The sequence below is a fragment of the Cydia pomonella genome, chromosome 6 (assembly GCF_033807575.1).
Source record: "Cydia pomonella isolate Wapato2018A chromosome 6, ilCydPomo1, whole genome shotgun sequence".
Taxonomy (NCBI): domain Eukaryota; kingdom Metazoa; phylum Arthropoda; class Insecta; order Lepidoptera; family Tortricidae; genus Cydia; species Cydia pomonella.
The window spans coordinates 16,237,453-16,260,071 of NC_084708.1; the positions used below are offsets into that span (position 1 = coordinate 16,237,453).

The 22,619-nt window shown below is 36.3% G+C and overlaps 1 protein-coding gene across 2 annotated transcripts in view; it reads right to left on the reverse strand.

The window, feature by feature from the left end:
• Nucleotides 1-19,950, reverse strand: part of LOC133519100 (uncharacterized) — a 93,665-nt gene extending 73,715 nt beyond the window's left edge. The window contains exons 1-2 of one of the 2 annotated variants that reach the window (XM_061853017.1): nt 19,696-19,950; nt 193-362 (exon numbers count right to left, since the gene is read on the reverse strand). In XM_061853017.1, the coding sequence (XP_061709001.1) occupies nt 193-306 (114 nt within the window). In that variant the 5' untranslated portion in view covers nt 307-362; nt 19,696-19,950. The remainder of the gene's footprint in view (nt 1-192; nt 363-19,695) is intronic. The other variant, XM_061853018.1, reaches the window with a different exon arrangement.
• Nucleotides 19,951-22,619: the final 2,669 nt, after the last annotated feature.

Genomic DNA, 22,619 nt, shown 5'->3' on the forward strand with positions numbered 1-22,619 from the left:
ACTTACTTAACATGTACAAGATCTTAATACATATCATGTTGTAAAGTCTGCTATAATTTTCAGCTATCTAAACCCAAAGTCGATGAGTGAAAGGTTTGTGATACTCGGTTCTACTTTTGCAGTTTCCGTACGTTTGCGCTAATTGCTTGCGCGCGCTGCGTTAAGAAAAAAACACAGCAAAATAATAAATACCTGAGGGCGCAGGGTGGTGGGTCTGGAGTACATGTCATGCTGGTAGAAGCTGGTGGGCGAGAGCGGCGGCCGGTACTTCTTGTGGCCGTAGCCCATTGTGTCCATCGTGTGCATCCTGTATGTGCTCTTCACATCTGTGGTTCCTTACTCGCCAGTAGACAACATTATAACTGTAACAACGAAAGTAAAGATAACTCCCTTATTCAAAAAAATGTCTCTTTCTAACAAATACAAGAGTTAATATGACGGATAAGGACAAATGATTATCAACGGCTTGTGCAACAAATGATTACAACGATATATGGCCGTCTTTCATATTGGATGAGCATCCGCACGAGGCTTCGGTGTGCGAGCAGTACGTAATTCTGCGGTCTCTCGCTATCCAAGGGAAATGAAAGAGACGCCATCACGAATACTCTCGAATCCAGAAATGTGGCGGCACCCGTACGCTGTAATACGTAGGTACATAACGCCTAACGCCCGTATATACAAACTGTACTCAGGCTTAATAACACTTTCAAGTACCAATGCGAACATATAAAAGTCAAATCAGTGATAATAAAAACTCGTTGCCTCATTTAAAAATGTAGGCGTCTTCGATACTGCACTCAGCAGGTGGCAATATTAGTATACATTACATACAATAGGTATTGGTTGGCAGACTTAACGGTACTGTAAATAAATAGTACTTAACAATATTTCTGTTTAAGGCCTATATTTATTGGATTTCTGATGTGGAACCTCTCGACTACGGCAAAATCAAAAGGACCTTCCTTGATTGATGTGTGGTTATATTTGTATCAAGTTTGTATTCTTATTAGTCGTGACCCACTGCTGAATTTAAGAATATAACCAAATTTCTGATACAATATAGATTTTTCAATTTTTTTCATTTTCACCCAACTACGGGAAGAGTCATAGGTGTAATTTTAGCAGTCTGTGTGTTTTACTGTAGCTTCAAATCAAAGCTTATTGTGGGATTATTATATAAATGTTTTAGATATTGAATAAATATAAACATTTGCATATTTAGGGCATTAGGTAATAACTTAGATATGTTTTATGTAAGCTTTCTATCAGAAAGTTTCGTGTCCGCAAAGTACAAACATGACATACAAATATTTTTTTTATCAAATTACTATAAATAAAAGCAGCTACTGTATGTAATTTAATGATTTCTATAGTAATCTAAATTGTATCTTTTTTTTCTTATTTAATGCATGTTAATTATAAGACGTAATGTTTTGAAAAGATGTGTCCCGCTGAGTTTCTAGCCGGTCCATATTGGGATACCCTCCTCCAATTGAGGGGGGATTTAAATCTTGTCGGGTCAGAGGTGTAGGGTTAGAGCCGGTGTAGCTTTATTTGAAGTTCATAAGCGCATTGTAATATGCCTACTTGAATAATAAACTATCTTTATCTTTTTTGGTTGTACAGAAATCTAGAGCAAATCGTCTTCTGCTCAATTAAAGCTTGTTATTTTTACTCAAAGCTTGTTATGTTTACTTTCTTACCTCGTAGTCCGTACCTCCAAGCAAACGCATTACATCATAAACTCGTAGTTCGAAGCCCACATTGTTTCCTTCATATTAAAACTATTGTTACGATCCTATTGTTATTGTGCATTGGCTTTTGAAAAGGAATAATGTCCCGGGCGTACACTTGCTGCACTGCGATGTGAGCTGCATAAGTAAACACCCACTGCCATTACAAAACCCCTCAGTTTTACACATTCTTATCTATGACCAGTTCAATGATAAGATACTTATAAAAATATATATTCCTTGTCTTGCCTTTACGAAATAGCCATGGAAATATATTAAGTATATCTTAAGTCAAATCTGTCAATTTTCCCCGCCGCGCCGGAATTTCACCGCGATATTTTTTTTTATAAAGTTTGTCCTAACGAATAAAACATTTATAAAAAGTTTTCTTTTAAATTTCTAAAGATACTATCCGGTTTTGAATGGAAACATGACGAAAATGCCATTAAACTACGGAAAAAGAAAATTATTTTAGTTTTTTTTTTACATATGACTACTTCTAAGCGGCCAGTTTTTTCTAGTTTTAGTTTGTTAAGGCGACTTTAAACTTACGTACCGGATCTGATTTGAAGAAAAGTTAAAATTTTGGAATCAAAAACAACAATTTGAAAAAAAAAATCATAGACAATATTTTTAAGGCTGCTGTACTCATTGGAATGGACGATAGAGAACTCATTGGGTCAATTTTGGCCCTCCTCGGCCAATCAACGACATAAAGAAAGCAAGCGTTATGGCGTTCTCGTTCTACCGCATAGCTGGGTCTTTTAGGTTGGACAATATTTTTTAAACGTTAATAAAAGTGTTATTTTAGGGTCATGGGCCATGTACTTTAGAGTTGTACACAGAATAAATAATATATATACTCTGGCAAACCGACTGTGTTAGTAGAAAAATGGCTGCAAAATTCAAATTTTCTATGGGAAGTCAACTATTCGCGCCTACGTTTTTTAAATTAGCCTCCTATTCTACTGAAAATGTGTGTGTGCCAGAGTATATAACTATATATTATGTACCTTATAAAAAAAGTGCTTAAAACGCTGTGACCAAAGAGCATATAATCACTGCTGTGACAAGGCTGTCAGCCCAGTACGTTCTTGGTATGTTTTTGGATAGTTCTTGGTAGTGTAGTGTTTCTGCCTAGTTATTTTGTATAGAGTATTAACAACTCATATTTTCATTCCTTGAACTTTATGATGGCATTAATTTATTCAACTATATTCTAATACAGTTTGGTGCAAATAACCAAAGTGCGGTTATTCAAATGGGCCTATAAGTTTCCGATAAAAATAATACATTAAGCAGACGTTTCATTTAATGATACCAGTTTTTGTTGAAGCGGTCGCTAGAGTAACGGGATCGAGTCTCGGGTACACTTTTAATCCTATATCCGTGTCTTTCTACACTTGTGTTTACATAAGAACCGGCTCCGGGCCTTCTGTTAGGGGGTCATTGGATATAACAATTCGCTTTGACCGGTCAAACACCCCGTGCATCTATTCTATTATCTGATAGAATTATTCTATCAGGTGTGCCTATACCTTAATTGTGTTGATGAAGGCTGGAAATGAGGTATGTATTATTTAACAATTAGAACAAGGAGATATTTAGGTTTATAACATAGCCGAAGTTTACCTACACCTGCCAGCCCTACCTGAGAAACTAGTGGTCCTATATAAAGGTAGTAGATATCTAGTCCTCAAAATACCTACTTATTTTATGAGATAAAATTAGTTTTTGGCAAAAATTTCATTTTTGGTACAAGCTTTTATCGCTGACTGTACTTTTTAGGGTTCCGTAGCCAAATGGCAAAAAACGGAACCCTTATAGATTCGTCATGTCCGTCTGTCTGTCCGATTCTGTCACAGCCACTTTTTTCCGAAACTATAAGAGCTGTACTGTTCAAACTTAGTAAGTGGATGTATTCCATGAACCGCATTAAGATTTTCACACAAAAATAGAAAAAAAACAATAAATTTTGGGGGTTCCCCATACTTAGAACTGAAACTCAAAAAATCTTTTTTCAACAAACCCATACGTGTGGGGTATCTATGGATAGGTCTTCAAAAATGATATTGAGGTTTCTAATATCATTTTTTTCTAAAATGAATAGTTTGCGCGAGAGACACTTCCAAAGTGGTATAATGTGTGTCCCCCCCCCCCCCCCGTAACTTCTAAAATAACAGAATGAAAAATCTAAAAAAAATATATGATATACATTACGATGCAAACTTCTAACGAAAATTGGTTTGAACGAGATCTAGTGAGTAGTTTTTTTTTAATACGACAAAATTTAAAAAAAAATTTTTTTCGTCAAACCCATACGTGTGGGGTATGGATAGGTCTTCAAAAATGATATTTAGGTTCCTAATAAAATTTTTTTCTAAAGTGAATAGTTTGCGCGAGAGACACTACCAAAGTGGTAAAATGTGTGTCCAAAGTGGTAAAATGTTGAACGAGATCTAGTAGTTTAAGTAGTTTTTTTTAATACGTCATATATGGTACGGAACCCTTCATGGGCGAGTCCGACTCGCACTTGGCCGCTTTTTTTTACACAGGCAACTAATACTCATCGAGACAATTCTAAAAACCCCAAACACAATTAGGTTGCGTTGTTTTATCACAGAGTTCCTATGGCTACCTCCTGTCTCCATCATCAGATCAGCTTGATGGTACCATAATATTGCATTGTCACCCGAGTTACATATGTATGCAAATTTTCAGCTTCACCGGAAACCGGGAAGTGGGTTGGGTGGGAAGTTTGTAACACACGAAACACACGAAATCAATAGATTCCCTTTCGCAGAATTAATCTTTGTGTTCCTAAGATGGATTTAAGAAGTGGAGCCACCCAGATTTTTGGTGCAGGTTGGCGTCGGTTTGAGCGTCGGCGACGTCTGAGGTTAATGACAGCCCGGCTACGACTACATGGGGCGGCGGTAGCGGGGAGTGGTGGCCATAGGTGGGAACGAAAGGTCGGATCGCTGTGTCTTGATCCAACCTATGGTCGCCGCTCGCCGCTGCCGCCGCCGCGCGATGTCGTGGCCGGGCCGTAATTGTTTAAGTTTTTAAGTCAAGTTTGGTATCATTTTCAACGTAATCAAATATGTACATGTTGATTTTTTGGATAAAAACTCTCCTATGTTCTTCCTCGGAACTCAAACTATATGTATGCCAATTTTCATCTAAATCGGTTCAGCGGTTATTGATTTCCTATATAAATCGCTACCCCCCTTTTCACACCTTTATGGAATTATTTTTGAAATAAAAACTATCCTATCTTCTTCCTCCCCGGGACTCAACAAATCTTTATACCAAATTTTGGTTCAGCGATTTAAGCGTGAATAAGAATAAAAAAAGGTTTTTTTATACATATTCTATGTTTTTACTTAAGAATGGTGTCCATATGATAACATAAATGAGTTCGGCATCCCCAATTTATACGAAAACGATACCAAACTTGGCCTAGTGCCTTAAATGATATAGATATCAAGATAAAGTTGAGAGAGAGCCCCCCCTCCACTCCTAAAATTTACATCAAAATTCTTGGTGGCTCCACTTCTTAAATCCATCCTTGGCTCCTAAGACCAATCCTGTCAAAGAAAATCTTTTGTTCAGGACACGCTGTATTTTATGTGCTGCTGCTACGACTATTAGGACATAATTTAAAGTAAGAATATGTATCCTATTTAACCAGTATTTAACGTCTAAAGTATCCGTCCTTCACTTAGGTACATCGCAAAAAGTACGTATTACTTACTTATAAAAAGAGGCCTATGTTTAATATTCATGATGAACCAGCTTTGTGCCTGTGTGTTATACTTTTCTTGAAAACTTAAGCTACAAGTACCTACATATACACCGTGTTTTTTTTTATTTGCGTTAATTTCGAGGGTGCATTCCTGAGCTTAAATTAAGTAACTTTCTCAAAGACACCGATATTCTAATTAACTCCATTTCGGAGATAATCAATCATAAATTTTTATATTATAAGGCCCTTACGAGCGTGTACACTTGCCTTAGGGCCTATTTACTTATTGATTAGTGTTTAGTACGAGTTCATACATTTGCTACTAAACGTACGTACTATCTCGGACGATCGATGTTAGAAATGACATTGATATATCACAGTTTTCAATTGTTTGGTTGAGTTAAATGTAATGCCCGTGTTACAACAACGCTTTATGCAACATTTAGTTACTTTTAATAAAAATAAAAATAGTTAAAAAAAAACATTGTTTTTTTTTGAAAATGAAATATGCCATTTAGTTTCCTTAAACGTCCAAAACGCTTTAAGATGCTCGGCAGCGCTCCATCGAGTTTTAGTGTCAAAGCTTATCAGTAGACCAACCAAGATTCGTGTCTACAAGACTGTAATTAGGCCAATTTTGATGTATGGGTGTGAAGCTTGGACTCTGACTCAGAAAGAAGAGAGCAAGCTCTTAGTGGCGGAGAGGAAAATCTGGCGGAAGATTCTGGGACCTATCAGAGATGAAGATGGAACTTGGAGGCGTAGAAAGAATAGGGAGCTAGAGGAGCTGGTTGCGATGCCCAATATAATTGGCGAAGTCAAGGCCACACGACTCCGCTGGCTCGGTCACCTAGAGAGGATGGGAGAGGATCGTGCCGTGAGAAGAGCGTATGTGGGGCACCCGGGTGGAAAACGTCCGTCTGGGCGTCCCAGATACCGCTGGAGCGACGAAGTCCTAAAAGACCTGTTCGCCCTCGGAATACCCAACTGGCGTGAAGTGGCGCAGGATAGGGCAGAGTGGCGCTCTCTTGTGTCAGAGGCCAAGATCCTGTTTGGGTCACTGAGCCAGTGAAGAAGAAGAAGAAGAAACGTACTTACCGAAACCCCGGAGTTAACGCAATTCAATAAAAACACGGTGTATAAGGTACTCGTAATAGTGGTAATATATTCAAAGTGTCTTGAATTTTCGCGTATCCAGGTTTTACTGTCATATGAATTGTTTACTTTACTAAATATACACAGTGTATCACGAGCAATCCGAAAGATTTTAAAATAATGTTATATGTGTTTAAGTCAATTTTGCAAAAAAAAAAATTTTTGCTTGTGTGTGTGTTTTTTAATGTATTTGTACACAAAATTCAATTCAAATGTTATTAGTAAACCTGTCACATAAAATGAATTATTACTTTTTTTTCGTAATCTGGAGGCACGGTAGTTCCCCCGCCAAGGCGAGCAAAGCGATGCGCAAGGGCACTAACTACCTTTTCTCGAAGCGCTTCGTCGTTTTTTTGAACCCTCATAACTTGGGTTTGGATTTTACCAGATAAATCAATAACCGCTGAACCCATTTAGTTGTAATTTGGTATGTACATAGTTTTTGTTATGAAGAAGGATATAGAATAGTTCTTAACCCCACAATCACCCCCTAAGGTTGAAAAGGGAGAGGAAAAAGGCGTTAGAGGGAAAAAGGAGTTGAAGTTTGTATGAGGAATCAGTAAAAAGCAGATTGTATAAAAGAAGCCCCCAGATACGTATTTCAGGATTTTTAATCACTCCCAACTCTTGAAATTAGGGGATCGAAGATTCTAATAAGCAACTTACAAAAAGAAGTGAAATCCCATCAACACATTTTCATGTAAAATGTTGCCAAGACGAGACCATAAGGCTCGCACTGTCAAAAAGTTATCAGATCTCTTGTAGAGCCAAGCTTCTAACTCTAAAAGCCCTAACTTCACAAACTTTACGCCTTAGTCAAAATATGTGGCTTGGCCGTTTCTTTACATAGTTACAAGAAGTATTGTATAATAAAAAATAATGAATAGTAAATACATTTTTCCACATATTTTGACTAAGGTGTAAATTTTGTGAAGTTAGGGCTTAAGTTTAGAGTTAAAAGCTTGGCTCTACAAGAGATCTGATAACTTTTTAACAGTGCGAGCCTTATGGTCTCGCCTTGGCAATATTTTACATGAAAATGTTTTTGATGGGATACCTAGACTGCGTCCCATAGTAGCAACATCGCCATCAAAAAGGCGTTTAGCACTAAGTAACAATTAAATTATTATTATTTTTTAAATTGGCATTAATTCTGGGACTAGGCGAATTCCAGAAAAGATTATAGAATATTTTATTCTTTAGATATGATCAGGAATACACTATTAAAATCTTTCGGCTTCCTCGCGAAACACCTTGTATAAATATATATGCAATATTTATGAATTGGTTCTTTAAAACGGCTTTATCGATTTTGTTTACCAAAATCACTTTATATTCTAGCCAATAATTTAAGGTTTCATGTCCCGCGCTTTCTCGGTCGCGCAGACATTTTAGTCTCTAATATTCATGCCTGTCGACCTTTCCTGCCACGTCATTGAAAACATGACTTCCATATATCTTCTCCTGTTAATTACTCAGTGACATCATGAACTAGTTATGCCACTTGTCTAAAGTCTTGACAGTTCACACACTTTTTGTCTATTAACCGTGATATTGTCATATATTATATACCGTGTTTTGTTTTTGCTTGATGAGGCATGAGCAGATATTGAATACTCATTGACAATACGAAGCCTGACCTCAGCTCAGGGCCACCCGTTGCAAACGCCCAGAGACCGAGCGATGAATAGGTTTTTTACCATCCCATGTTATGGTACAATTTTCGTGTTCTTATTTTTTCTAAACCGCAAAAACTTTTGGCGTGTAAAACTTAATTGTTGATTTATATCGGGAAGTGGATGCTTTAGTCATCATATTCCAATCAGCGGTCTCCTTTTTGATTAAGAAAATAGTGGACAACCACTGCTCTACACACACGTTATCTTCATTTTCCTCCCTAGATGTAGTGGATATTGACATTATGGATATTTTACAACTTACACAATTTATTGTACCTACCTATATTAACCTATAATGGTCCTTCGTTTGACTTTATTTTTAATTTTTGACTATTATAAGAATTAGGAGCAAAAAATTCATAATAATATTTACATCAAATTGCATAAATATATTTTTTGTACTGTTAATATCCAGAGAGGAAAATGGGGACTGTATGTATGGAGAAACGGTCACGTGAGAATGCCAATTTCCTACTGTAGTGGGCGCGATTAGGGTCACTTTTATAGATGGTAGGATCCTATGGATGTGCTATACGTATGCACCTGTGAGGAACAGAATATACGCAATGCGACAAAATTAAAAACACGTATACTCCTGATAACACACCAAAAACAACCTACCTAAATTGGTCGAGTTATTTGTTTCCCACTATAAACCATACTAAATTTACGGTGTGGAATAAAAGACAAAGTGTGACAAGGATAAACAATAATAAAGTCAGACCAAGATAAGTTGGCAGCGGTTTTGATAGCCCAGCCTGTGGAAGTGTTAAGTAAAAGTGATAATTTCATAGAAGTTTGACGTTTAAAATAAAAACAGCACTGTCTAGGCTGTCAAAATCGCTGCCAACTTATCTGGGTCAGACTCTAGCGCTTTTTCTGTTACTCCTACTGAAAGATACATAAGACTACCCCGTTCGGCCATTTCCTCCCACCGCTCATACCTGATCCAGTTATACTAGATTCATGGGCAGTTTTTATTATTTATTTCGAGCGCTCGATCTTACCATAAATCTGTAATTGGTGATTAAATTGTGTACAGGTCGTGCGGACACTAAGATGAGATAGACGTCATTTTTTTCCTGATAAAATCGGTGGATTTCACCATTCCGTCTGGATTAGCCTATACATTTGCTACTAAACGCAAGGAGCATATGCATGAACTCGCAATAAACACTAATCAATGCGTAAAACAGGCCTTAGGTTACTTTTTCTTCTAAGTATGTATAAAATGCTTCAGTCAGCTCTAATTACCTATCAGTAAATAAATATGGTTTTCTACTTCTAGACTGTAATGGTTGAATTAATATGTCGTATACCAAACTATAATTGCGCACTTTTCATGAATTGGCTCCCAACTCAACTATAAAATTTCTTTCGATACGCTGTAGTCAACTATAAATAAATTTGACCAATCACGTGGCGCCGCGCTCCCATAGAAAGGGGGTACGAGTGGGCCTCGGCTCGCGCGTTTGTCTTTTGTCTACTTAGATACTTACCAATTTTCAATTTAGGTTTTATACTTAGTAAAAAAATATATTTTTGTTGACTCGTAGAAAAAGTATTGTATAAAATAGTGATATAATTAAGCGTTTCAAAAGCTCTCTATTATATCACGTTTGTATAAAATACTATTGTGTTATGTTTATTACAAGCTTTTATTTAACTTGGCCTGTTAGTGTGTAAGTTTGTTAGTTAATGTGGGTCAAATCTTGGAAGCTTACCCACTTCCCGATTTTCGATTGAGCTGAAAATTTGCATAGGCACATACATATGTAAGTCCGGTGACAATACAATATTATGGTACCATCGAACTGATTTGATGATGGAGACAGGAGGTGGCCATAGGAATTTGTGATGAAACAATGCAACCTAATTGTGTTTGGGGTTTTTAGAATTGTCTCACTGAGTATTATTTGCTTATGGTAAGAAAAGTACAAGCAGCGATAAAAGCTTGTACCTACCAAAAATGTGCCAAAAACTTATATCAATAAGTTAGGCTTCACTCACGTTGAAAAATACTCACGTACCTAGATACTGTGAGAGAAAAAAACGCTTTAGTGAAATAAAACTTTCGATACAGGAACCAATTAGAACAAATTATATTTATCTAACTGTGGATCTTATATCAAAGCTTACGACTACCTTGTTGTTGTCGATTTTAAGCAGAGATATCTGTTTGGGAAAATTACAATACAACGGCAGGAATACTATTGCCAAGCTATGTTCCAGTTTACAATAGGTATGTAACGTAAACAGTTTCCAGAGGCCGTAACACGAGTTACGCGTCGTTAACACGTAGAGCACGTTGCCTCACCTGGAGGCCTTGCCGGTGCATCGCAGTTACCTGTTACAGTTGACTCATAGACCATGAGCACCGTGGGAAATAATTGCTGCTTATCAGTAAGGTTTTGCGTTTACATGTTTTGAGCTTTATTGTCATGTTACATCTTGCTGCAGCTCGGTTACATTTGCTTCTGCTATTGAACTTAAAAGATGTCGAGATTCGTAAAAGCTCAAGCCTTCAACGCTAAAGCTTACGAGTATAAGTAGATTCACTAAGGGATTTAGAGATACCGATTACTGATACACATCACATGGCGCTGGTATCCATAACAAATCAAATTAGCCAGCCACGTAAGCTGAAGAAGGGAAGACCGAAGTTGGATTGAAACCAGCGTTTCAATCCAACTTCGGTCATTTCATTATCTATAGCGTTTAATTCCTGTAGCGAAGATTAACTAGCATACGATAAGCAACTCCAACGCACGGCGAGCGTATTTATATCAGATACTTAGGAAACAGTATAAATTAATTGATTTGAGTTATTTATGTGTACTCCTTTGATTTACCGGCTTTATTTTAAGCATAGTTTAGTCATTCATAAATAAATGCATAAATTATTTGTAATTGTATTTTTGTATTTTGTATTCGATGTAAATTTAGTAGCAAGATTTACCTAACTGACCATTCAAATACGAAAATAGCTTCACTCGGTTCCTAAACTATAAAATAACATAAATAATAGGTATGCTTCTCCACGGGCCATATAGCCAGCGATAATTCTACCGTTAAATCTTTCCAGTTTTGTGAGCAAATCTCCGTGATTCTTACTCTTAACCGATTGCTTTTAAATAAGCCTACAGAGCGTAGCAAAAATAACAAGAAAATCCAAGAAGCTAGAGTAATTACTAAAACAGTTATGATGTATTTAACTACCACGAAATTAAAAAAGAATTTTTCACACAGAACAGCAAAATACTCACCATAGAACAGCAAAAAATTTGTTTATTTTAAATTATTTAAAGCTAACATTGAATTATCCGTCCTTAGTGACATTGTCCGTGCTCTATACCTAACATTATATAGGTGGATAAATATTTGCGTTGTTCCGGATAGTCCCCATACCGCCATTAAAAGTATGTGAGGATTGCGTCGGTATTGGTAAACAAACCCACAAAGTTCAATGTTTCCGAGTTGCAACGCGGTTCGCTGCAGCCTGCCCAATGTCAATGTCACCTTTCCACTTCGGCGCACGTGGCTGCTGCCCGCGCGGCTCGAGCGCCAATTGTAGTCTCAGTTCAAGGATCCATGTAGATTCACACCGCAGCTAATTTGAGAAAATTGATAAATATATCGGTCGAATTTGCGTCTGTTTTAGTTTTACGCTTTATGATTTATGGTCCAGCTTCCTCAATGATGAATAAGCTTAAAACGTCATCATTTAGCATATCTTTACATAATACGAGTAATTAAAATAAAATATTGTATAATATTGCTACAAGTCGTGCTTGAGGTATTATTAAGCAATATGAGGTAATTTTGAATTAATATATTTTTTATATTTATTTATATTTTGAATTAAAAGTAGCGTAGGTAACTAGGTATTATGCGTCAAAAGTATGAACCATTCTCTGATAGCCAAACAATAAGAGATATGTGTTGCTCGTGTTACACGGTGTAACACGAGGAACCCGAAAGAATTTAACCACGCACTTTTGAGGCCAAAAGAAGGAAAAAAAATAGATGAGTTTAAGTAAATTTCGCCAAAAAAAGGTTTTTTTTTGCCTTTTTTTTTAAATGTATTTGTACATAAAAAGTTAATGTTATGGTAAAACTGGCACTAAATATGCATTTTACGTTTTTTATTATATAACCTAGTTTTTGCAATGGTTACTAGTCACTTTTTGACATCTATCAATAAGGCGTTTTCCACTAAGATATAATAAGAAGATGTTTTTTTAAATTGGTATTAACTCTGAAACTAGGAGAAATCCAGGAAAGTTTATATGATTTTTTGGTCTCTAAACGTGATCAGGAATACACTATTAAAATCTTTCGATTTCCTCATGTTACACCGTATAAGTAAAAAACTCAGAAATGCGCGTTTTCCCAGAGATAAGAACTAGCTAGATCCATTTTTAGTCCCCGAAAACCCCTATATAGCAAGTTTAATCGAAATCGGTAGAAGCGTTTCGGAGATCCCCGAAATATATAAATATACGAGAATTGCTCGTTTAAAGGTAGGTAAAAAATTAATATAATATAAGATAGAACAATTAAACTGTTGCAGATACTTTAGAACGGTCGAGGTATATCTCTATTTGGAAAAGTAATCGCGGGTAGCAGATTGTTTTGGCGCGTAGTTTCATACGCTACTGTTGATGCTGACTGTACTTATTGTATTTTATAGGCAAATAATAGTGCACACTAATTGATTAATTGGTATTTTTTTCTTATAAATGTGCAAACATATTTTTTATCTCTCTATACGAGTACCTCATTTAACTGAGTTTAAGATTTAAATTTGATATCTGATATTTATGTAGGTACCTACACGTAAGTATATGTTTTACAATATGGATTTTTGACAAAGCTTTACATAGTGACATAATGACCTTTTTATGACGACGACCTTATTGTGTTTGACGCAGGTTCTTATACATAGCGGTATATATTTAAAACGCATAATTATGACTTTAATGCATATAAAATAATTGTACTGCTTCCTATTTCTCAACTCTCAACGTCGGACTAAGAAAGCTTCGCTTTTATCATTCTGGATTCGAGCCGCATTGTTGTATGTACTACTGTTGTGATGTACTACTTCCCTCAATACCTACACAATCTGTTTTGGCAGGCAGCCAGCAAGCAGGTTGTTTAGTCCTAAAATGTCCTAAATCCTTAATAGGCGTGTTAGTAAATCTGGGTGAAATAACGTTAAAGTCGGAATTCGGCCGAGTACGGTACATGCTCGTGCGACGCGCAAGGCAAAACGTTAACGCGTACAGACACCGGAGATAACAATAGAACTAATTGCTTTAATATTGTACGATAGGGGCGTCTTAGACAATCACTGCTTAAGTAAGTACACGGGCTAATGACAAAAAACATTTTGATTGTGAATACGCATTCATTGTGAGTCATTACAGATTTTAATTACTAATAGCTGTTCAACAACAGAACAAAATATAGTACTCGTAGGTATGCATCGTGGGAGCTCTGCGCCTTATGTTCAGTCAGGTTTATAGGTTTGTTACATTGGTCTATTTATGCAAAATTGATTACGCATTAGTAACACAACTACAAGGTCTACAACTTTACATCGCTCTTCGCCAATGCGTAGAGTAGATATACATATATTGTGTCATTCACGACGACGCGTGCCATTAATCGTATGGTCATGTCATTAAAGGTTAGATTTGACAATTCTGCGCGTCATCGTGGATGACACGAACTATATCTTATCTGCAAAGTGTGTAGTTTCTGATATAACCATGATTAAACTTTAAATAACATATCAATAACCCAATTGATAGGTATTGAATAATCTAAACAACATAACTAATACTTAGAATTGGCTGCCAGTTGCTAACTATTACGCTTCCTCGAAAGACCCAACGATTATCTCAATCAAGCGTCATATAAAAAACAAATAAATTACATAATTTTAATACTTAAAACACATCTTAGATCATAACACCGTGAAGTAGCCGTTGGTCGTGTTCGCATGCGTTTCCTGCTGCCGAGACGATGATTGTGAGGTTCGTGTCACGCTCGTCCTCCGATGAAGAGCCAGGGTGGATCCGTGAGGTGCACTGGCCTCGGGGTGACGTCATTCTACCAATTATTCGTTTACCTGCCTTTGTTATCAATAGGAAGAACAATTTCATAGATAAAAGATTAAATTTAAACACCATAATTGTTCTTCAAACGACTCAAGCTACTTAAATTGCAGCAGATTCATCTTGGCGATAGTACTGACTGATATCAGGGTTGTTTCTCATTTGTTAATAGTGATAAGTATAATTATGGTTATCGTTATTAGTCGGCTTAAATTTAGGGCGTAAATTAAGACATTATCTCAAAGTCGTGATGGAAAATTATATACCTACTTTTTTGCGAGTGTATTTATAGGTAGTAAAACTATTCGAAAGGATTTTTTTTCCAGAAATGGAAACTAACTGGATTGATTTCTTTGTAAGCCCCAACAAGCTTCTAAATTCCAACATGTGCTCGATTTTTGAAAACTGAAATAAAAGTCTGAAAACTGCAATAAGGTTTTCTTTTCTCAAAGTTCCATAGCTCAATTAGCGGAATTTACGAGGGCAACGACGAATCGAATACCTATCTAGTTACTTGACAAATATGTATAATGTCATATATATATATTGCGTGTTTAATATTTCAGGCTGTCCGTAGACACTTCAGTAGTTACAGTAGGCACAATATTAGGTTGTTTCTAAAAAGTACCTATCCAATTTAAAGACCAAAAGGATAACAAAACAAACGTTTAAAAAGAAATTAAGCAATATTCTATTAAATAAACTAAAAGGTAAAATACAACCCCTATAAACTGTACATACACTTGCACTGTATTTTTATACTGTATGCTCAGATTGTAGCGTTAACCGCTTACTTCATGTCGCAAATAAAAGTATATCTGTTTAAAAATAAACTTTAATAGCTATCAATATAATTGAAAATTATAACTGCCATATAGGGCTGCGCATGTGGTAAGGGGTTAATAGATAATAATATAAGTTTAATTTACGTATAAATTACCTAGCTCATTACACAATTATTACAGGAGTCTCGTCTGCCAACAAACCAATCTGTGGTTTGGCAGAAGTATATTGTAAATAGTTATAAAACGGAATAAACGTCTTTTTTAATATTCGTAGATACAAAATATTTTATTTATTTATCATGGAGACATGTTTTACAAAATCACTGTTTTGGTTACGAGAATGTAAGTAACCGCTCTATGGACCATTTTCTAAAAATAATGACGTCATTTCTGGGATACGGAACACTTAACTTGTAGATAATATATCTAAAGCGGGTTGAGATGAATCTCAGTAAACGCATTTACTGTTATCTTGAAAGCATCCGAGTAACCTGCGCGCGTCAAATTTCCTGTTCTGGAGCCAAACACTAAATTGGCATTGTTAGATACGCTATTGCGGATCACGACTTCTATTTTTTATCCTGACGGTGGAGTAACCTCTGCATAGAAGTTACTTCACAATTATAAAACCGGTCAAGTGCGAGTTCCTTTTTACTCGCGCACCGAATGTTCAGTACAAACTTCGAATTATCTCGTGTAACTGTGTACAGCGCCATCCATCTGCAAATTGTCTAACTAATTTGCGCGATGTAATGCACGTACATATGTTGGTTTTTCGAGGATAGTGTCAGGGTAATAAACACACGTAAAGTTGGTTAAATTGCAAAAAAAAGTTACCAAGATAGAGGTCTGATTATATTTATGCTGTTACATTTATAAGAATGTTAATATTATTTAAAAATGTCATCTTTTTCTTCGGTAAACTTCGGAGTTAAGGGGGGGATTGTATTTCTCTCACATTTTCTTTCATAAATCTATTTTTTGTACAATTTTAGCTCTTTTAAATAATAACCCACTTGACCTAGACTTTGAAATTTAGGCCCTCTTCATGTTGGGAATAGTTAATTTAAAAAAAAAACAGTTTACAATTGCTTAATTTCCTAAAAGCATTCTATACGTAGATAGGTATGCAAATTATTAGGACAATACACATTATGCACGTGCTAATATGCATATTGGTTTCCATATGCAGTTTGCGATGGCATACTCGTAACTATGGCGCTGATAAAGACCACATTAGTCATTTGAGGGCGACAAATAATAATAAAATTGTGCCCACAAATATTCACATTCATGCCATGACAATGACACATACTGTCTGCGCTTAAAGTTTCGCACTATATAAATATGCTTGCTTTTTACTTTGCTTTCTTAATCTGGACCCGGTATGTTCTTAAACTACGTCTAAAATACATATGGGCACTGTGAATGTCATCTCGTTTTGTGTGGTAGGGCACAGCACAGCGAATGTCATTCCAGATCTAGAGCAGAGCCCAAATGGGGAAGTACCTCCAACTTACAGAAAACCGCAGCCAAATAATACTAGACCCTACTCATAGTGTTATGTTCCTACCGGTGAGTAAGGTTGCCAGAGCTCAACGAGGATGCTTAGATTTAGGGTCGGCAACGCGCATGTAACTCCCCCAGAGTTGCAGGCGTAGGTACATAGATTATGGAGACAGCTGACCATCAGGCGGGCCGTTTGCTTGGTTGCCACCAACGTCGTATAAAAAATAATCTCCTAAGGAGTACGGTTTTTCTCTTTGGAGCTTGTGTGCAAAGTAAGTAGTTTTTTTTTATATATAAAAACTGTCTTTAATCTATATTCATATTGTAAAACATTAGGTCATAACTCATCATTGATTACTAAATAAGACATAATATCACGGTAAATGATAGTATGCGCGAATGCTAACATGGGAGCGGTGAGATAATGCTTATTACCCCGCATGCATTACCCGCGCCTGGGTAAGTGTGTCACCGGGGTCCCGCTAGGTGCACGCACTGCCTCGAGTCCACGTTATTGTCGACTTGCCGGGTACACTGTTATGGCTGTGTTCAGTGGATGTGAACATGCGTGTTATTATCTGGCTACACTTGCAATTTTGGTGAATCGATTTGACATATGACCAATTATTTTAAAGAAACGGGATTTACCTTGTTGTTTTGGACCTGCCATTACCAACTTGATCACAGTGAGTGATTTTGCGTAACTGTAAGTAATGTTTTATTGAAATGAAATGCGGAAATCTTGTAAAACTTCAAATAAACTACTTGTTTCCTAGTAAGTAGGTACGAATTATTATCAAGATATATTAACCTCTGTCTCGTCAATTTTAAAATTGCAATTTACACTTTTGTTGAGTTAATAACTTTGTAATTTTAAACAATGGTAGGTATTTTGTTCTTACGTACGGCAAAAGCTTGTTACAGTTATTACTGAAAAGCTTATAACTCAGCATATCATGGAAATTATAAGTACACGAAGTGGCCTGTTGTCACTGTTACTGCTGAGCATACCTAAGTATTATACAGGTTGGGCATTAGAAGTATACATTTTGTTTCTAAATTGTAACTATATTAATTTCAAAGATTATTAAGTATTGTTTTAAATATATATATATTATTTAGAGTTGGCAAATACATGCGAAAGATCATGTCTGACATATGTTACCCTCTAACAGCAGGCAAATGCAAGCCCTTACCGTCGCAGTTTTCGCACATTTTCGGCGTTATCTTAGTAAATTTGTGTCGGATAGTTGGTTTTAACTGTTTAAATTTCATCAGCTTATTAGCATATTAGACACGTAATTTTAGATAGCCCCACAGAAATAGTTAAACCAGGCGTTGCAAAATTTGGGGATTTTGGTTGCCACTGTTACTTTTTTTCGAAATTAATCGAGCAAACAACGTGTTTTAAACAACAGAAACATTTGAGAAACAAATGTTTGCTGCGAGAAGTAGACATTTGGCAAAAATGATTGCCAACCCTAAATAATATATTTATGAAAAAATATTTAATAAATTTTGCACTTAATATAATTAAAATTTAAAAATAAAGTGTATCACTCTTATTTGCCCACCCTGCATATATATTTTTAAGTATTTATCAAAAAATTAGTATGAATGTGTGAGTATAGTTTGAAGTACCTCCTTGGATTACAATTACACTGTCAACAACTTTTATTTGTATTCCATCCGTATGTGAGGCTGTAATGCTGTTATGTTGTTCACATTCACACCACTATGACGTGTCTACTATGCTATGTCATGTGGAATTTAACATTCGAAGTTTTACAGCTACGTTTGAATACATAGGTTCACGCATCGCCGTCGGTGCTTAATCAACCTGTTCATTAAAACCTAACGGGATGTTCTTGGTGCTCAACTGCTCAAACTTACATAAAATGCATGTGACAGATTACTCTTATATATGCAGATAAACGAGTTTGCGGAACTACGCGTCAACATCGACATTTTGACATGGTTCATGTTTTCGAAGCTTTTATGCGGTCCAGACACTATCAGTAATATGATAATGACACTACCTTTAAATAATCATATTATTATTTACAGTTTAGTGATAGCAATGAAAAGTCATAATAAGAATATTTTACAGGAATGCTAATGTTTTCACATATGATAATGTTACTTTTTCATTATTTACTTGTAACTGTCACTAAGGGATTATAATTTTGAAAGAAGTAAACAATTCGAATAAAAATCACACACAGGAAATGAAAATGCTGAAACTTTTAAATTTATACATGACTGTTTTATGTGTGGCTCCTCACCGTTCAATACCTACCATACATAATAACCACTTTCAGTAACCATTTGTAAGGGACAATATTGTACAACTTCATTATGTTCAATCATGTATTTTGGAGCTTAAAATAACAAGTCGTTGCAGAATTTTACGTAATAGACAATATTTCATTAAGGTGTAACTTTATTTTATTAACATACAGTGATTTTACAATTAACAACGTGAAGCCGCGTAACTGTAATAAATAAGTATTGATTTAAACATTTGGCACACTATTTGCCATATTTGAAAGTTCAAAATTTTCAAATATGGCAAACACTGATACAAGTATTAGTGCTGCTGCATTTTGCACTTACATGATATGTAACGGATTTTTACAATTTTAGAATACCTACATAAAGGCACCGTCTCGTGACTCAGTGCTCAACACTATCCACATCACAAAACCGTTATCTTGCTAAAATGTGTTGTTATTAATAACACAATCATACGTGTATTTAGATGTTTGGTCTTTCAGATTGCATACGAGCACCTACATATGGGTAATGCTCGTTGATGTCTTTTGCATGCGAAATTAAAATTGTATTACAGTAGTTTACTTTCAACGATTAAATTATAGTTACGGTCTAAAAATAAGTATACAAAGTTTTTAACTGGTCATAAATATCATAATATAAAGCTCAATTAAAAATGTTTACCTTTGTATTCACGTAAAAGCACAGCACCTCACGTTTACCGCAATTTCATTCAAACGTAACGTCTCAACCAATCACTTCACTCTGACAGTTCCGTTACAGATTCGTAAAACAATTGTGATCTAGTTAAATCGTTTTCAGTCAGAAATAGTAGTCCTGTTCGGAAATCGTATCTGGGACATCTGCGCATGAAACCGCGCAGCCGCGCACCACTACGGACTCGTTCGATGTGCGCCCGAGTTGCACTTGAGCGTTGAACTGGCGTGACAACCCTGCCGAAGCAAGAAGCCTTTCCGCTCGCACAAGCGTTACGTAAACACGTTGTTTCTAAATGACTTAGGTTATTCAGATACACCTATATAGAAGTAAAGTAATTGTAGCGCAAAAGATGAATGCGGGCAATGGACAGCAAACCGCAAAAGCAGTTCGGAAACTGTGCTGTGGTCGCCGGCGGCGCGAGATAGCTTAATTGATCGTTCGATGATTGCTATCTCCTAAACATACGGTAACCGTGTTGCTCCTAACAGAAGAACTTGCCGTGTGTTTATATTGTGTATGACAGTGGTTGACGTCCCTTTTACCACGCACATAGCCAAATTAACGAGTTCTCCTGATACATGATCCATGATGATACTAGATGACATGTCACTAGATTATTATTGATAGAGAGATGAGACGTTTGGAGTAGAGAACTATAAAAGCTATCGATTCGACCCCCATGTATTTTTCAGGAAAGCAAAATTTACTTCATATGCTGTAAATTTTGTATTTTAATACTAGATTTTTCTAAAAACGATTTTGATTGGTTATCAATGTATGAGGCCAAATTTCGATAATTTCTCCGAAGCCATTAATTTTTGCTGAATCTATACGGAGGTCAAATTGACAACTTTTATGATCCTCTATCAGCAACCTTCGAAAAGATCCAAGCCCGTTTTCCCTAGCTGGTCCATTGCAAAATAATCTGGAATACCTACCAATTATCAACGAAGAACAAAAATACAACTAATTAAGGTTTTCTACAAGTCTATACATCCAGAATTTCCCAGAAGCGCAACATCTGAATTTTCTCGATAAAGTAATAGTTATATGAAATTAAGTACATGACTTATCCCGGTCATCACTGTAAAAAGATTTTTTAAATAAAAAGTTAATTACATGTTCTGAAAAAGCACTACCTATATATTAGTTAATTACTAGTAATTTAATTATTTTAGATTCGTTATTTTCATATAGAGACAAATAATGTAATTGTTTCTGGAATTGAGTGATTTGATGTTTTTCTTCGATGTGCAAATGGGTATTATATTATAGGCACACCATATTCAGATGAGTATAACTGCAAAAGTAGGTAATGAAACCAGGTCGCATTATATTAAAATTTCCGTACATAGTGACCTGTTTTTATTGCTCTCGAGTATAGGTATTTGGATCCATAAAATTACTATTAACCCTTGACGCGAACACGAAAGTAATAACTTAAGAAATAAAAACCAAACACTAAGTCCACTTACACGTAGCTAGGTAGGTATAGGTAATAATTATGATTGTGCGGGTATAGAATTATAGCCCGCTGTCGATGCAGGAGGGAGCGTACTCGTAATGGCGACGTCCTGTGCATATCCTAGAGCCTGCGCCCGCGCGGCCGCCGGCCGACGAACCCGGGACCCCGCGGCCGCTAGGCTGCGCGCATACCGACGCATCGCGATTACAATAGCTAATTCATAACTTAATTCTGTCACCTATTCCGGGATTTGGTGAGTTACAACATTTATAGAGTTTCGTAGTTAACTAGAAATCACTACACACTGTGGGCTCGAATAACCAGACAAATTTTAATGGTTTGCGGTAAAGAATACATGACCACATTTAGAAACTAAAATGTCATGCAAAGTTTACTGAAATTGATCTTATTTTAGAGATAATAGAAATTCTTTTAAAAATTTGTTTCTGTAATGAAAAACGCCTTTTTGACTGCGACGCTGCCACTATGTGACATACGGCCAGTTGACTGATCTGTACCCCTAGTGTACATTTATTCGATGGCGTAACGTGACGTAGGTACGCGTTTGCGTCAAGTCTCATTTTGTATGGGATTTTGAATTTTCAAAACGTTCCGCATGGCGCGCTGTTTCTAAATCCCATACTAAATGTAACTTAACGCAAACGCGCACGTCACGTTTCGAAATAAAATTTTACACTAGGGGCTCTGACATCACTCAACAGTGAACTATGAAACTTCCCATACTTACAATAAAATTATGCGAACGCGTTAACGATGACAGACGGTTTAGTACAATCGACCCTTAGTTTAGACAACCTGCTGACAGATATTAAAGATTTAAAGGAATTCGCAAACTTTATCTGTAATTAAAAAAATGACTCATGTGTTTTTTTTGCCAAGATGTAAAAAGAAATAACGTGACTTGTGCAGAAAATTCACATACACAAAAAATCTTTTTTGACGAATTTGACTAAAGACCAAAAGTCATATAACGTTTTTTTCTCATCGTAACCTCAGGATTGCCCGTTTCAAAGTAATAAAATCATTAAAGAAAAGGATTTGCTCTACACGTATAAAATGGCGGTGATGATCAGTGCCGGATTAAGATATTTTGATGCCCTAAGCATTTCTAGACCATGGTGCCCCCTCATCAGGATTACATTGAATTTTCTTAGTAAATTGAGTGACGTTTATTGCCGCATTACTGCTGAGAATAGAATTTTCAAACGCAGCAATGTTCCAAATATTAGTTGACTTGGCCTCCGGCCTTATGCAAAGCACTTACCTACTTTGTAAGCGAGGACGTAAGACAGGCCGTACTCCGCACAGGGTTTTGCAACCTCTAGAGCTTTCTTGCGAAGCTCATTCGTGTGAGGGCAAAGGCCTTCAGTAGGGGCTTAGCCATTGGCCATTGGTTCTTGTC